Below are 17,050 nucleotides of genomic sequence, written 5' to 3'. Positions count from 1 at the left end.
TGGGACAATGATTTGGAATTACCTAATGATGGTGTATCATAATGTGCAAGGACAGGTGCAGGGTGGGAGGCATCTGCACCAATGTCATGTACAGGAGATTGGAAAGCACCTAGCACAGGAGAAGAGGCAGTGGTGTCACCTGACTTCACCAATCATGGACCCAGGCGTTGGGTGCTTAGATGACATGTGCTTGATTTTGCCAATAGTGGTTAGGCTTTTAGTGGCCAGGTCTCAGAACTCTCTTTAAAAAAGTCCCAGACTGGGGAACTTCTAACTGTTTGATGGAGAAATTCTCGAGTGTTGGTACTCTATGGAACAGTTGCCTGCATTCTCCCTCTGGTCACCCCACTGCCTCTTTCTGCCTGTTTCGGTGCTGCCGATCCATCCACCTCAGCGCTTCTGGCCTCGCTCTGCATCTTGGGTCAGTGAATTCGTCATCCACCACCTCGTCTTCCACCGCTGTATCTTCGTCCTCCTAACTTGGTGACTTAACAACAACCTGACTTGTGCATCATTAAACAGACTATTCTCTTGGACTATGCAGGTTGAGAGGTCACAATCAAGAAATTATGTTGTAAAGAGCTTCTCGGAGTGTCCTAGTGTGGGATCACTAATCTCCTGGGACTCAAATTGGAAGGAGGATCAGCATGCTAGAAGCATTATCTGCTATCCAACCAACCACCTGTTCGCACTGTTCTGGCATCAGGAGTGGTGTACCTTACCTTCCTGCAAGGTTGGACATGAACCTATATGATGTGGATGGGCGTGGTTCTTGTGCTTCAGCAAGAGGCGTAGTCACATCTGTCTCGTGTCCTTGGCATCTACATGCACCATTGTTAGCACCTCCACTTCCCTGTCCCTTACATCACGTGTTACGAGTTTTGTAATTGCTAGGTCTCTGGAAACCAAGTTTATTTTTGATTTAAAAATTAAAAAAAATGGTCACCTGCAGCAGTCAACACTTTTTTTAGTTTAATATCACCATTATGTAACACAAAGCACGTAAAAGTGTATGGATGACAAATTCAATCCAGAAAAATGTCTCAACCCTTATTTGGAGTGTTATACACAATAAAAATACACCACAAAGCACATAATACTCTATGGATAAGACTATAGTCTATTTTTTCACACCCAAAAAAGAATGCCGCTGCTATATATTTAGCAACGGACTGCAAAGCACTAAGCCCTGCTTAGAGACTGTATTCAGCCACCCTGCTCCTGCAACTGTCCCTCACTAGGCTAAAGGCAGAATGTGTCTGATAACAACAACGCACAAGATTAGCCCTTACAAGGACTGTTAATATGATGGTTCAGCATCAGCATTAACACTAAAGGACTCTGATTCATTATACTGTGCACACACAGGCCTGTACAATAATAATAATCTTTATTTTTATATAGCGCTAACATATTCCACAGCGCTTTACAGTTTGCACACATTGTCATTGCTGTCCCCGATGGGGCTCACAATCTAGAATCCCTATCAGTATGTATTTGGAATGTGGGTGGAAACTGGAGTACCCGGAGGAAACCCAAGCAAACACGAGGAGAACATATAAACTCCTTGCAGATGTTGTCCTTGGTGGGATTTGAACCCAGGACCCCAGCGCTGCAAGGCTGCAGTGCTATCCACGGTACAACCACTCTCTTCCTCCAATAAGAACTGTCCCTGAGCTATGCACTGGCGTCAGTGTGCCGAGTGTGGCGGCACTTGTTCTTTTATAACCCCTGATCAAATAATACGGCCAGCCAATCAAAGTAATGCCATTACCGAGATGGCTACGGCATTACAGTGACTGGCAGGCAATCCCTGCATGTTTACTGGCTGTGTAACAGACATCAAACATGCGGGAGTGGGTGTTCGAACGTCAAATCCTAGCAACGGCTAATGCTCACTGAGTATTTTCAACCACCCTGATACTCAAGTGATATCCGAGTATCACCGAGCACGATCGCTCATCCATAGTAATTATCCTTTCTCATTTAATTACATAACTTATGTTTTTGTGCAATTTGTCAATAACATACAGTATGTAATGTCTCCCAGTCAGAGTTATTTTGATGGTCAACAAAATACGACTTTCTAGTAATTTATTTTTCACACTCTACTGTAGGTATGATAATGGTTTCTCTCTGTGTGGGATTTTTGAGGTTTTGATGATCGCGATGCGCGCGGCAGCTATTAAGTAGTTAAATGCTGCTGTCAAACTCTACTACGGCATTTAACAAGCGCTTCCAGCAATCAGGCCAGAAATGTGCGTGTCGCTGACCTCCATCACGTTATCGGGCGTCAGCGGTGAGTAAGCATGACAACCAGAGGTCTCCTTGAGACCTCTACGTTTGTTGATGCCAGATTGCTGTGAATGCCACCCTGTGGTCGGCGCTCATAGCAATGCTGTACTTCTGCTACATAGGGGCGATCTGAGCATCATCACCTCTATGTAGCAGAGCCGATCAGGAAAGGCCAGCTTCCAGCCTCCCATGGAGGCTATTGAAGCATGGCAAAAGTAAAAAAAAAATAATTGTTTTTAAAAATATGAAAAAAATTAAAAAAATATAAAAGTTCAAATCACCCCCCTTTCGCCCCATTCAAAATAAAACAATAATTAAAAAAAGAAAAATCAAACCTAACATATTTGGTATCGCTGCATTCAGAATCGCCTTTTAAAAAAAAAAGAAATTAACCTGATCACTAAATGGCGTAGTGAGAAAGAATTACTTTTTTTGGTTGCCGTGACATTGCATTAAAATGCAACAACGGGCGATCAAACGAACATATCTGCACCGAAATGGTATCATTAAAAACGTCAGCTCGGCATGCAAAATAAGCCCTCACCCAACCCGAGATCACGAAAAATGGAGACGCTACGGCATTGGAAAATTGTGCAATTTTTTAATTTTTAGCAAATTTGGAATTTTTTTACCACTTAGATAAAAAATAACCTAGACATATATGGAGTCTATCAACTCGTAATGACCTGGATAATCATAATGGCAGGTCAGTTTCAGCAGTTATTAAACCTAGCTAAAAAGCCAAACAAAAACCAAGTGTGGGATTGCACTTTTTTTTTGCAATTTCACCGCACTTGGAATTTTTTTCCCGTTTTCGAGTACAAGACATGGTAAAACCAATGGTGTTGTTCACAAGTACAACTCGTCCCATAAAAAGTACGCCCTCACATGTCCATATTGATGGAAAAATAAAAAAAGTTATGGCTCTGGGAAGGAGGGGAGCGAAAAACGAAAACGCAAAACTGAAAAAAGCTCCAGGGGTTAAAGGGAATGTCCACTACTTGGACAAACCCTTCTCACTGAAAAAGGAAAGGTTTATCCAACTTCTCTAGAAATCCAAGACATGTTTAAAATGATAAACTGATTAGTTTTTAAAAATTAAAATATAGTCGTATCAAAAAGTATTTTTTTCTTTCTTGGTTGAAACATGTAGGAAATATGTATTTAAAAATCATAGTGAAAAGATTAATAGAATACAAAATGCGTTTCGAAAGCAAGTGCATTTTTAAACATGGATTACAGTCTCCACTTTTAGACATATCAAACAATAAGGCTGCCGTCACACTATCAGTATTTTGTCAGTATTTTCCATCAGTATTTGTAAGCCAAAACCAGGAGTGGGTGATAAATGCAGAAGTGGTGCACATGTTTCTATTATACTTTTCCTCTAATTGTTCCACTCCTGGTTTTGGCTTACAAATACTGATGTAAAATACTGACCGAATACTGCTAGTGTGACGGCAGCCTAAGAGTAAGGGCTGAGCCAGACGGCCGTAAAACTCGTGTGATAATAGCATCGCATTGCACGGACTGGCCTGGCACCTCTCCTGACCTGAGCAAGACAGTATGATGTATTTCTATGCAGCTGTCAAGCTCAGGTCAAGAGAGCCGACAGCCAGTACTAGTTTATGATGCGATTCTCGCAAGAGAAATACGGCAGTCTGTCTCTGACCTAAGTCAAAGAGCAGCCGCAGCCCTGGCTTCCTGATGATGTTCAATAAATCCGAAGACAGTGCTGATTTTGTAACAACCTCACATGAGCCCCGGGAACGTGAGTGCCAAGACAACTGAAACGACACTGACATGGAAAGATAGTATGAATAATTTTATTTCAAATAGCCCAAACATGAGGGATGACAAGGGGTTGTACAAGAAATGGACAACCCCATTAAGAAATACATGTTTTGGTTAAAACAATTCCAACATTCTTAACATGGAAAAGGCTTCAACCCCTTTGTAACTTTTCTGATGTTAAAGAGTTGATTTTAATGTAAAACTTTTCCTATATTATGAACATGAAAAAGGCTTCTTCCCTATGTGGGTTCTCTGGTATATAACAAGATCTGATTTCTGGCTAAAATATTTCCGACATTCTGGCAGGAAAAAGGTTTCTCCCCTGAGTGGGTTCTCTGGTGCCTATCCAAATCTGATTTCTGATTTAAACATTTCATACATTCTGAACATGGAAAAAGCTTCTCAGGTGGCTTTCAAGATTCGCTTTCCGGTTAAAACATTTCCCACATTCTGAACATCCAAACTGCTTTTCCCGTGTGTGAGTTCTCTGGTGGTTAACCAAAGTTGATTTCTGTGTAAAACATTTCCAACATTCTGAACATGAAAAAGGCTTCTCCCCTGTGTGAGTTCTCTGGTGCTTAACTAAAGCGGATTTCTCGTTAAAACATTTCCCACATTCTGAACATGAGAAAGGTTTCTCCCCTGTGTGGGTTCTCTGGTGGTTAACAAGACTCCCTTTAAAGCTAAAACATTTCCCACATTCTGAACAGGAAAAAGGCTTCTCCCCTGTGTGGGTTCTTTGGTGTAAAACAAGATTCCATTTAAAGTTGAAACATTTCCCACATTCTAAACAGGAAAAAGTCTTCTCCCTTGTGTGTATTTTCTGGTGGGTATTAAGAGCTGATTTCCAGTTAAAACATTTCCCACATTCTGAACATGAAAAAGGCTTCTCCCCTGTGTGGGTTCTTTGGTGTATAACCAGACTCGTTTTTACGTTAAAACATTTCCCACATTCTGAACATGAGAAAGGCTTCTCCCCTGTGTGATTTCTCTGGTGCCTAACCAAATCTGATTTCTCGTTAAAACATTTACCACATTCCGAACAGGAAAAAGCCTTCTCCTCTGTGTGGGTTCTTTGGTGAGTAACAAGATTTGATTTGTGGCTAAAATATTTCCCACATTCCAAACATGAAAAAGGCTTCTCCCCTGTGTGAGTTCTCTGGTGCTTAACCAAAGCTGATTTCTCCTTAAAACATTTCCCACATTCTGAACAGGAAAAAGCCTTCTCCTCTGTGTGGGTTCTTTGGTGAGTAACAAGATTTGATTTCTGGCTAAAATATTTCCCACATTCCAAACATGAAAAAGGCTTCTCTCCTGTGTGGGTTCTCTGGTGTATAACAAGATTCCCTTTTAAATTAAAACATTTCCCACATTCTGAACATGAAAAAGGTTTATCCTCTGTGTGGGTTCCCTGGTGTATAACAAGACTCGTTTTTACGTTAAAACATTTCCCACATTCTGAACATGAGAAAGGCTTCTTCCCTGTGTGATTTCTCTGGTGCCTAACCAAATCTGATTTCTCGTTAAAACATTTCCCACATTCCGAACAGGAAAAAGCCTTCTCCTCTGTGTGGGTTCTTTGGTGAGTAACAAGATTTGATTTGTGGCTAAAATATTTCCCACATTCCAAACATGAAAAAGGCTTCTCCCCTGTGTGAGTTCTCTGGTGCTTAACCAAAGCTGATTTCTCCTTAAAACATTTCCCACATTCTGAACAGGAAAAAGCCTTCTTCTCTGTGTGAGTTCTTTGGTGAGTAACAAGATTTGATTTCTGGCTAAAATATTTCCCACATTCCAAACATGAAAAAGGCTTCTCCCCTGTGTGGGTTCTCTGGTGTATAACAAGATTCCCTTTTAAATTAAAACATTTCCCACATTCTGAACATGAAAAAGGCTTCTCCCCTGTGTGGGTTCTCTGGTGTATATCAAGATGTGATTTGTGTTTAAAACATTTTCCACACTTGGAACAAGAACATTTTTTCTCCACTGTATGAATTTTTGGAGGTTTAAGAAAAGACTTTTTGATGGGAAAACTGTTTCCATATTCTGAACATGAAAATGGCTTCTCTGATTTAGTAGTATTTCGTTTTTTATTGCTTATTTCGTGACTCTGATTTTCCTTAGTAGTTGCTAATGAATCAGAAGACAGGACCTGTTTCAAAGGATCAGATGAGAGATCTTTGCTCTGAAGGGATGATGGTATATCTGGAGTAATGGCATTAACTTCAAATGTATCCAGTGGGATCTCAAAATCATCCAATTTAAAAATTGAAGATGTCAGCTGTTTCTCTGATCTCCTTGTACAGTCATCTGTCAAGATATAAACCAATTATTGTTTTTGAATAAAATATCTTTGAATGTCATTTAACATTTCTACTTAACTTGTCTATAAAAATAGTAAGTTATGTAAAAATATTTAAAGGGACACTGTCACCTGAATTTGGAGGGAACAATCTTCAGCCATGGAGGCGGGGTTTTGGATTCACCCTTTCCTTACCCGCTGGCTGCATGCTGGCTGCAATATTGGATTGAAGTTCATTCTCTGTCCTCCGTAGTACACGCCTGCACAAGGTGCAATCTTGCCTTGCACAGGCGTGTACTATGGAGGACAGAGAATGAACTTCAATCCAATATTGCAGCCAGCATGCAGCCAGCGGGTAAGGAAAGGGTGAATCAAAAACCCCAAAACCCCGCCTCTATGGCTGAAGATTGTTCCCTCCAAATTCAGGTGACAGTGTCCCTTTAACCTGGCTCTGTCTGATTAATTTGCTGTCCTGCTCTACTGCTATCTGCACCTGCAATTCACAGCAATATATCTGCAGATCTGCCAGCTCACACAGGACACTCTCCACTGAATGGTAAGGGCTTCACTGCCTGTCTTATTATAAAGGGATCTGTGCGCTAGTAGTGTTGCCACCATCTGGGGCTAGTAATTTATTTATTTACTGGACGGCTACTAGATTACTATATACATTTTTTGTTTATCGAATCTACTTAGCTTTTTTTTTTCCGCAAAATTAATGAACATGATGCGTTTTTCACTGCGATGCGTTTTTTGTGTATAATTGATGAGATGCATATGTATGCATTTTTATCACGTTTTTATAGCAAAAAAACGTGAAAAAATGCGAAATGTCCTGAATGTGTGCACAGCCTTAATATTTTCAATCATAAAAGCAAAGTTTGACCAGAAAGACTGGACCTGGTTTTGTAAGGACCATATGAGCACATTCAGCAGCACAGGAGGGAGAGAAGGTAGATTCATCCAATAAGATATCAGAGATCTAGGAAGCTAACAGCATCATTACCTTCCGCTTTCTCTTACAGGACCATTATAACATATTTTTTCAAGTGATTTTCTAACTTGTCAGCACATTCTACGTCATTTGTCTTTGTAATTTACAGAACTAGGCAGGTAACGGTCAGCGTCTCCTAATCCCAGGGAGTAGCTGGATCCTCCAGGTTGTAAGTTCTATAGAGAAGGATTTAACAATTTCACAAAGTAATTTCAACATTTCCTAATGGAGCAGAATGTTGTGGTCTAGATGCAAAATGGTGATCACACAATTATGATACGGCCGGATTACACCACCGATAAATCATTCACAACTGGGGACTGAGAAGAATCTGTGACTTCTCTGTATTTAGTGGTCACTACTCACCTGGGTAGTCATATGTAGGAATCTCCTCTTTACACCGCTCATCACCCATCACATAGGTCTCTGTAGTATTAATATGGGTCAGATCTTCACCCTGAAACAAATATTGTAAGAGTCACAGACAGATGGAGAAGTCACATCTATGATCAGCTCTAATCCTGCCATCTCCACCGTTCTCATTACACAAGTATAAAACATATACCGTGTTTTTCGGATTATAAGACGCACTTTTTACCCCAAAATGTTTGGGGAAAATGGGGGTGCGTCTTATAATGTAAATGTACCTTACCGGCTAACCCTAAAATGACCACCGGGCAGGGCGACGCATGAGCAGATGGAGATCTCGGTGCCTTTCACAAAATGTCGGCAGATCCCCGGCAGCACCGGATACCATCGCAGCAGTACCAGGCAAGGCCGTCCGGACACCCGCAGCACCATAGACACCAGCAGAGCACTGGACACCCTCCCGCAGCGCTGCCGGGCACCGGAGACACCCGCAGACCACCAGGCAGCAGCGCCAGGCACCAGCAACACTACCGGACACCCCTTCATACCAGCCTGCGGCATCACCCCACTCCTGCCTCCTCCAGCAGCGACCCTGGGTCCCCGCTTCACCGTAGCGACCATCGCCGGTAAGCAATAAGACGCATGGATTATAAGAAGCAACACCATTTTCTTAAAATTTTTTTACCTATTTTTCTCCTCAAAATTTGGGGTGCACCTTATAATCCGGAGCGTCTTATAAAGCGAAAAATATGGTGATACTGGTGGCTAAACAAGACTGAGCACAAGATCTTCACAGTCGTCTACACATCATCATCATCTCATGTCACCTTCTCTCCATCTACCTGATGATCCTGATGAACATTGGGATCTTCTTGTTTACAGTCCTGTGGAAGAAGAGGATGGGGACATCTCTCTGGTGTTGTCCTCTTGCTGGATAGATCTGGAGGAAACACATATAGGGACTGAATTAATTCTTTACATACAGATAATAAAAGGCCGTGTGTATTTAGTCCTGTCTATTACCTGGTGATGTGAGGGGCTGGGGAACCTCCATCATGACATCCTTGTACACATCTTTGTGTCCTTCTAAATACTCCCACTCCTCCATGGAGAAATAGACAGCGACATCCTGACACCTTATAGGAACCTGACACATACAATGATACCATCATCCCCCCGATCCCTTCATAGCACTACTGTTATGTACCAGCATTCCCAGCAGTGTCACCTCTCCAGTCAGCAGCTCAATCATCTTGTAGGCGAGTTCTAGGATCTTCTGGTCATTGCTGTCCTCATGTATCAGGGGGTGAGGTGGAGGCCCCGTGATTGGGCTCAGGGGTCTTCCCCATCCCTCAGACACAGGGTCCTGACAGTGCTCACTAGAGGTCTTCTTCACTACTGTGTAATCCTGGTTATAGAAAGACACATTAATAAATCTCACTACAGACATTTCCAGAGTCCTCACCTCTCCAGTTCTGTCCATCTGTTATTCCCATAGATAGGAATGATGTAATGTGATGTCATCAGAATCTCTCACCTCTCCAGTAAGCCGGAAGAGGATCTGTAGGGTGAGGTGTAATATCCTCTCCGCCATCTTGTCTCTGTCCATATCCATCCTTGATGGGTAAATCAGGAAAATTCTCTTATACAGAAGATCTTCACTGAGAGGATCCGATATTGTAGAGACCTGAATGAGAAGAAGATGAGCCGATGTAACATTATAGAAATCCTGTGTAATAATACAATTACTGGAAATAATAAGGGAAACATGTGAGGAGACAGAACGTGTAGATGTTGTATTCCCTAGTCTTTTATGGACTCGAACATAAGTTAATTGCTGACTAAGACATCTCCTCCATGCTCCCAATCACTGGCTATGTTACTCACTGATTCGGCAACTGATTGGCTGTAGCAATCACAAAGTTCATTGGAAATGACTAGGAAATGGCAGGGGACCAAAGCAGCAATGGTATTGTTATTATTTTACAACATTCTGTTTTTTCCCTGACATTTACTAATAAAACCTATATATTTTAGGCCACAGACAACAAGCAGTTTCTTCCTCGGAGTCGGCAGCTGAATACGTTTCTCATAGACTCATCTTCCATAACGCTAATTCTCGTCTCATTTACCGACACTGAAATCGGCATTAGCAATACTGCAGGAGATATTCATTACACGTGACAGGAGAAATAACTACTTCATGATGAGGACGACATCTTCATCTTCTACTACGGCTCTAGAAACATATTTGGCCAGAGTCCGTCACTGACTCCATCACCACCGGCCGTCTATATGAAGGTTTCCTGTCTTCCCCGCACTGTAATCTTCTATCACTTTAGATCTCATATCTGAATCACACACAGAAGTTTGAGGCTTTTATAAAACCTTTTTTGTAAGAACATGAAGACAGGAGTTATTTGATGCCAATGACTCCATGTAGACTTCCATTTATTACATGAAAAACACAAAAAAACAGGTGTGAAAATATTCCAAAAAAAGTTAGTGAAGTGTTGTTGCACTAAATACAAAGTTTTGACCCAGTATATGGACACCTTGAACCAATGTTACAACCTCCACTATAATAAATCTTCAGGGTGATGCATAGACGTCTGACTATTTATAAGGCCGAGAGAGCATCGGATGCCATATGCTAATGACCCTCTGTTCCTGCTATGCTGCGAGCAGGAGCTGAGTGTCATGCTACTGTGCTCCCAGCGTCTCGCACAGAGAGGATCGGAGCACAGCAGCGGGGGAGGCGACAAAACTAATTTCTCCATTTCCTCCATTGCCGGGGTCGTTGTATATCACACAGCACTCAGATGATATCCGAGTGCTGTGCGATGCATCACTCACACCCATAGACTTATATGGTTGCGAGTGAGCCAAGACTCGGCCAAGTCTCGGTGCCAATCGCAGGATGCTGCGATTGTTCTCTCATGCTGATTCGGCATGAGAAAATAATCGCAGACGTGAGTTGGCCCATAGAGTAACATTGGTCTGATGTTTTCTCACATAGCACTCATCCGTGTTGTACGCTAGTATGACCCCGGCCTAATCAAGACAAGAATAAAGAAAGTCAGCACTAACCCCTTTTACAAAAAATACTTCAGTCCTTTTTAATTTTTATTTGATTCAGGACAATGACAAAAAGTGCAACAGTGCTAACAGCGTGACGGCAGGCGCAGTGATTTCCAAAAACAGAAACGATGGACAACGTACATTTTGGACTTAATTTGCACTTCTACTAATCCATGTTCCACTGGTCTATGAACATGAACCGGTAGAAGGACTGAAGCATCTTCTAAAAGGTGCGAGTGCTGAATTTCTCCATTCCGTTATCTTGACTACAAAAATAATATTGCGGATGGTGGTACTGTGGGAACATTATACGGTGTGTGGGTGCCAAAAAAGGGTCCCCATACTATGAGAGTAATACATGTTTCCTTGGTTCCCGTCATAGTTGGGTCGTTTGTATCTATCAGCGGAAAAGGAAAAAAAAAACATTATGATTATTATAAGGAGACAACACAAAACCCCCTAAATATAACATTTTATAACAACCCCACAATCTGTGACTCTTCAGGGTAAATCGCTCTCTCACCATTGGATTAGAGCTGATACTATGAAGCTAAAGTGACTAAACAGACTTTCTGTCACCTCCATAAAGGGGCACTTTTCCGTGTTTTTGTCAGAACTGTCCGAGGATTATTAGAGGTGATAGTTTCCCCCCAATTAGAAGGAACACCTGTGGATATTGGGGTCTTTATCTGCTACAGTTCTGGTGGGATTTACTCGGTAAACTGCTGGAATCACTTTCTCCCAAAGGGTTAAATGGCGTCTGTAACTTCAATGTCTTTCTATGAAGCTCCTTCTCTGAACTTTCTTCCTTCTTGTTTTCTGCCATATTTCTAATACTCTCCGGAATCAGTAATGTATTAAGTCCTATAGAAACTGCGGAGAATCATTTCTAATTCTGTGTTTCCAGGATTCTTCTTGTGGGAATTGGCTGTGATATCCCCTGTGCAATATATTTCTAGTATTAAAGGAAACCTGTCACCAGATTTGGCCGATACGAGTTACAGCCAGTGCCTTTCAGGGCTTATCTACAGCATTGTATAATGCTATAGATAAGCCCCCAATCCGATCTCCAAGAGAAAATAATAACTTTTATTATAGTCACCTGTGGGGCGGTCTGAGGGATGGTGCAGGTCTTGGTCAGGCGCCTCCCATCTTCTTACGAAGCTGCCGTCTTGCTCGCTTAATGGCTTCAGAGCATCACGCTCCTGAACAGGTGTACTTATCTGCCCTGTTGAGGGCAGAGCAAAGCCAGGAAAGGTCAGAGAGGCCCAGCGCCTGGGCAGTGCAGTACTTTGCCCTACCCTCATCAGGGCAGATAAGTATGCCTACGCAGGAATGTGATGCCAAGGAGCCAAGAAGCAAGCAGGAGGGCGGCATCGCAAGAAGATGGGAGGCGCCAGTCCAAGACCTGCGACATCCCTCGCAGCTGACTATAATAAAAGTTATTTTTTTTCTCTTGCAGGTCGGATCAGGGACTTATCTACAGCATTATAGAATGCTGTAGATAAGCCCTGAAAGGTGGTGGCCGTAACTCGTATCGGCCAAACCTGGTGACAGGTTTGCTTTAATAAGTAATAACCCTGTCACTCTGTGGATGTGTAGTGGTTGTTTGCTTCTTTCCTTATTTTTTCGTTTCATTTATTATCTTTATGTCACGTACAGTGGATACGGAAAGTATTCAGACCCCTCAACATTTTTCACTCTTTGTTTCATTGCAGCCACTTGGTAAGTTCAAAAAAGTTTATATTTTTTTCTCATTAATGTACACTCTGCACCCCATCTTGACTGAAAAATACAGAAATGTAGACATTTTTGCAAATTTGTTAAAAAAGAAAAAACTGAAATATCACATGGTCATAAGTATTGAGACCCTTTGCTCAGACACTCATATTTATGTTACATGCTGTCCATTTCCTTGTGATCCTCCTTGAGATGGTTCTACTCCTTCATTGGAGTGCAGCTGTGTTTAATTAAACTGATAGGATTTGATTTGGAAAGGCACACACCTGTCTATATAAGACCTCACAGCTCACAGTGCATGTCAGACCAACTGAGAATCATGAGGTCAAAGGAACTAACCAAGGAGCTCAAAGACAGAATTGTGGCATGTCACAGATCTCGCCAAGGGTACAAAAGAATTTCTGCAGTACTCAAGGTTCCTTAGAGCGCAGGGACCTCCATAATCCATAAATGAAAGAAGTTTGGGATCACCAGAAGTCTTCCTAGACCTGGCCGTCCAGCCAAACTGAGCAATCATTGGAGAAGAGCCTTGGTGAGAGATGTAAAGAAGAACCCAAAGATCACTGTGGCTGAGCTCCACAGATGAAGTAGGGAGATGGGAGAAAGTTCCACTAAGTCAACTATCACTGCAGCTCTCCACCTGTTGGGCCTTTATGGCAGAGTGGCCAAACGGAAGCCTCTTCTCAGTGCAAGACATATGAAAGCCTGCATAGAGTTTGCTACAAAACACATGAAAGACTCCCAGACTATGAGAAATAAGATGCTCTGGTCTGACGACACGAAGATAGAACTTTTTGGTGATAATTCTAAGCGGTACATGTGGAGAAAACCAGGCACTGCTCATCACCTTCCAAACACAATCCCAACAGTGAAAGATGGTGGTGGCATCATCATGCTATAGTGGTGGTTTTGAGCTGCAGGGACAGGATGATTGGTTGCAATTGAAGGAAACAGGAGTGTGGCCAAGTACAGAGATATCCTGGATGAAAACCTCTTCCAGAGTGCTCTGGACCTCAGACTTGGCCGAAGGTTCACCTTCCAACAACACAATGACTCTAAGCACTCAGCTAAAACAACAAAGGAGTGGCTTCAGAGCCCTGACCTAAACCCAACTGAGCATCTCTGGAGAGACCTGAAAATGGCTGTCCACCAACATTCTCCATTCAACCTGATGGAACTGGAGAGGATCTGCAAGGGAGAATGGCAAATGATACCCAAATCCAGGTGTGAAAAACCTGTTGCATCTGTGGCACCCCAGGACTTAGGGTACCACAGTAGTGCTGCCTTCCTCTCGGGGAGGGGAGTACTATGCCTGGAGACAAGTGAGATCCCCTTTAGCAGGTTATCACTCATACAACACCTTCTAAATCCAGGCCAGGAGGGGGAGCTCAAAACCCAGTTTTAGGGCAGCTTCCCTGTATAAAGATCCTGGTTTGGAGGAGGAGTTAGATTAATCTGTACAGAAAGTCTGTGTGCGAGGACAGACAGGGACGGAGCACAGTGGAGATACAGGACTCCAGGAGGCTAGAAGAAGGCCTCCACAGAGTCAGTGCACAGAAACTGGGTATCGGGAACCCGAGGCTTTTGTGGAGCTATAAGACACAGAGCATAACCAGAGGGCATAGAATTACATGGACTTTGCCCATTTTTACCTGTGGTACAGCAGCACCTTGGCGCCTGGAGTCACCGTGAAAAGACCCCAGTAGGCACTGCTCAAGCTGCCTACCATACAGGTACTTGTTCCAGGACAGGGGAAAGAATTAGGACTTGCTGGGAGCACTTAGTGGCAGCAGGGACCTCAGATATAGCAAGCACAGAGCGGAGGGCTCCTACCTGACCTGCCAAGGGGATTCCGCTTGTCTCTTGACTGCCTGGACTCCTAATTCACCTGTTGCCAGTGCCCTGGACTGTGGACAGTCATCCAGAGTAAACCAGGTAAAGACTTACAACTTGTCTCCTCCATTTATTCACCAGCTATACCATCCACGCCATACACCATAGGACCCCTGGGGATCCCGCTTCACCTGTGGGAAGTGTAACATCTGTGTTGCCGCAACATCCCCCAGGGGGCTCCTTTAATGCAGCATCGGTCCCACTACTGACTGAACCCCACAGGTGGCATCATGATAAACTTTGAACATTTATCCCTTAAAACATTTTCCCCTTTAACGTTGAGGCCCAGGGCCACGGACCGGGTTGCAGCCACCGTGACATGCCCCTTTGCGACCGGACCCGGTACCGAGTACCCCACTGCCCTCTGTGAGACTCATATCATTCCCAAGAAGACTCATGGCTGTGCTAGCTCAACAGGGTGCTTCTACTCAATACTGAGCAAAGAGTCTGAATACTTACGACCATGTGATATTTCAGTTTTTATTTTTTAATAAATTTCCAAAAATTTCTACATTTCTGTTTTTTTCAGTCAAGATGGGGTGCAGAGTGTACATTAATGAGAAAAAAATGAACTTTTTTGAATTTACCAAATGGCTGGAATGAACCAAAGAGTGAAAAATTGAAAGGGGTCTGAATACTTTTCGTACCCACCGTATGTGTATTGGTTCTGACATTTGGTATCTTCTTGTCATTTGACAATCACTATATAAGGAACACCCAAGGGATATGACGCATGCTTAAAAAAGGCATCCGACCCAGAATAATCACCAAAAGTGCATTTTCACACTTTATCTCCCTTTCCATGATGTCCCTATAAAACACTGCTTGTGCCGACAGCAGATGAATCTCACGTCACGGTTCTGACAAGATCTTCTCCTGGATTGTTTAATAGGACGTTTTGGAGGAACCAGTCCAGAAAGCAGAATAGCCAGAGAGTATTCGCCACATATTCCTGCAAATTCCCTGGTGTTATCAATTGTATCCACTAGTGATGAGCGAGCACTAAAATGCTTGAGTGCGCGTTATTTAAATCAAGCAGGTTGGACGCTCAGACTCGAGTATCGACTATAATCGAAGTCAATGAAAAAGCATTTTAACGGAAAACCCTAACAGGAGGGCTTGGGGGGCAGGAAAATCACTGAAATGGATGGAATCAGTGCTCAAATGGAATGTGAACAGCATGGTGAAGACACCTGGACACATATCAGACTCCAAGGTCACTCCTGGGTACTAAATAAAAAATGACGTGGGGGCCCTTCCAATTTTTGATAACTACACTACACAACTGACATCAACCCTCAAAAATATTACCCCGATTGCCCATGCACCTGGAAAGAGCCAGGCAAAATGCCAGAATTGGTGCATCTAATGTGATGTGCCAATTTTGGGTCTGCTACGGGCTAGTATTTTTAGGCTGGGTAGGGACCAAAATCCATCGACCTTAATATCAGCCCCAGCTGTCTGCTTTACCTTGGCTGGTTATCACAAGTTGCGGGGACCCCACGTCAGTTTTTTTAGTTATTTAATAGGTTTAAAAAGTTAACCCCTTCTCAACATTTGCTGTATATATACTGCTGAGCTCCCAAAAGCGTAGTATATATTCGGCGCTGCATCGTGCAGTGATCGGGTTAAGATGGGATAGCAGACCATCCCTGCACGCTTTCCCAGGGGTCTGTAACCCCCCGCATCGGTAATGTGTCAATAAAGGGACATTTTTAGTTAGAAGATGTCGCATGTAATTGACTTTCAATTATTTTTTTTAGAAAAAAAAATAATAGTAGTTAGTACAGTGTAATTTTGGAGAAAAAAAATTGCACAGAATAGTGTTAGTGTAGCGGATGTCACAGTGTTTGGTGATGACCGATTTTGTTTTAAAGAAAAAAATTGGACAGAGTAGCTGCATAGGTAGCGAGGTAGCGTCTTTTGTTTGCACAAAAAAAAAAGATTGCCGGGTAATTTCTAATGCATTAGGGGAGCGTACGTCACATTGTTGGTGATGTTCATTTTTCTTTTCCAAACAAATACGGTAATCATTTGCTTCAAGTAAATTTTTAGCGAGTGCATTAGGGGAGCGTATGTTGTTATTTTGGTGATGTTCGTTTTTCATTAGCACAAAAAAATAATTATTTGCTTTGAGTAAATTTTTAGGTAGTGCATCGGGGGAAGCGTATGGTGTATTGATGGTGATGTCGGTTGTTCTTTTGCAAAAAAAAAAAAAAAAGAATATTAGTGCCGGGTAAATTTATAGGAAAGGCTTTAGTGTAGTGAACGTCTTTAATTTTTTTATACAATTTTTTTTTTTACATCTACCGTATATACTCGAGTATAAGCCGACCCCCCTAATTTTGCGACAAAAAACTGGGAAAACTTATTGACTCGAGTATAAGCCTAGGGTGGAAATGCAGCATTTACCGGTGAATTTCAAAAATAAAAATAGATCATTATTTCCCCATAGCTGTGCCATATAGTGCTCTGCACCGTTCATATTTCCCCATAGCTGTGCCCCATACAGTGCTCTGCACCGTTCATTTTGTCCCATAGCTGTGCCCCATATACAATGCTCTGCACCGTTCATTTTGTCC

General features: G+C 42.5%; 1 protein-coding gene across 2 annotated transcripts in view; it reads right to left on the bottom strand.

Moving 5' to 3' along the window:
• The window catches only part of LOC138666945 (zinc finger protein 585A-like), a 101,554-nt gene that overhangs the window by 73,693 nt on the left and 10,811 nt on the right, over window positions 1-17,050 (bottom strand). The window contains exons 2-7 of one of the 2 annotated variants that reach the window (XM_069755141.1): window positions 9,292-9,441; window positions 8,983-9,162; window positions 8,778-8,901; window positions 8,597-8,694; window positions 7,752-7,842; window positions 4,557-6,399 (exon numbers count right to left, since the gene is read on the bottom strand). In XM_069755141.1, the coding sequence (XP_069611242.1) occupies window positions 4,557-6,399; window positions 7,752-7,842; window positions 8,597-8,694; window positions 8,778-8,901; window positions 8,983-9,162; window positions 9,292-9,441 (2,486 nt within the window). Of the gene's footprint in view, window positions 1-4,105; window positions 6,400-7,751; window positions 7,843-8,596; window positions 8,695-8,777; window positions 8,902-8,982; window positions 9,163-9,291; window positions 9,442-17,050 lie in introns of those variants that run through there. The other variant, XM_069755140.1, reaches the window with a different exon arrangement.

This window comes from Ranitomeya imitator, chromosome 2, assembly GCF_032444005.1.
Source record: "Ranitomeya imitator isolate aRanImi1 chromosome 2, aRanImi1.pri, whole genome shotgun sequence".
Lineage (NCBI taxonomy): Eukaryota > Metazoa > Chordata > Amphibia > Anura > Dendrobatidae > Ranitomeya > Ranitomeya imitator.
This window is presented reverse-complemented; position numbering and strand designations above follow the sequence as displayed.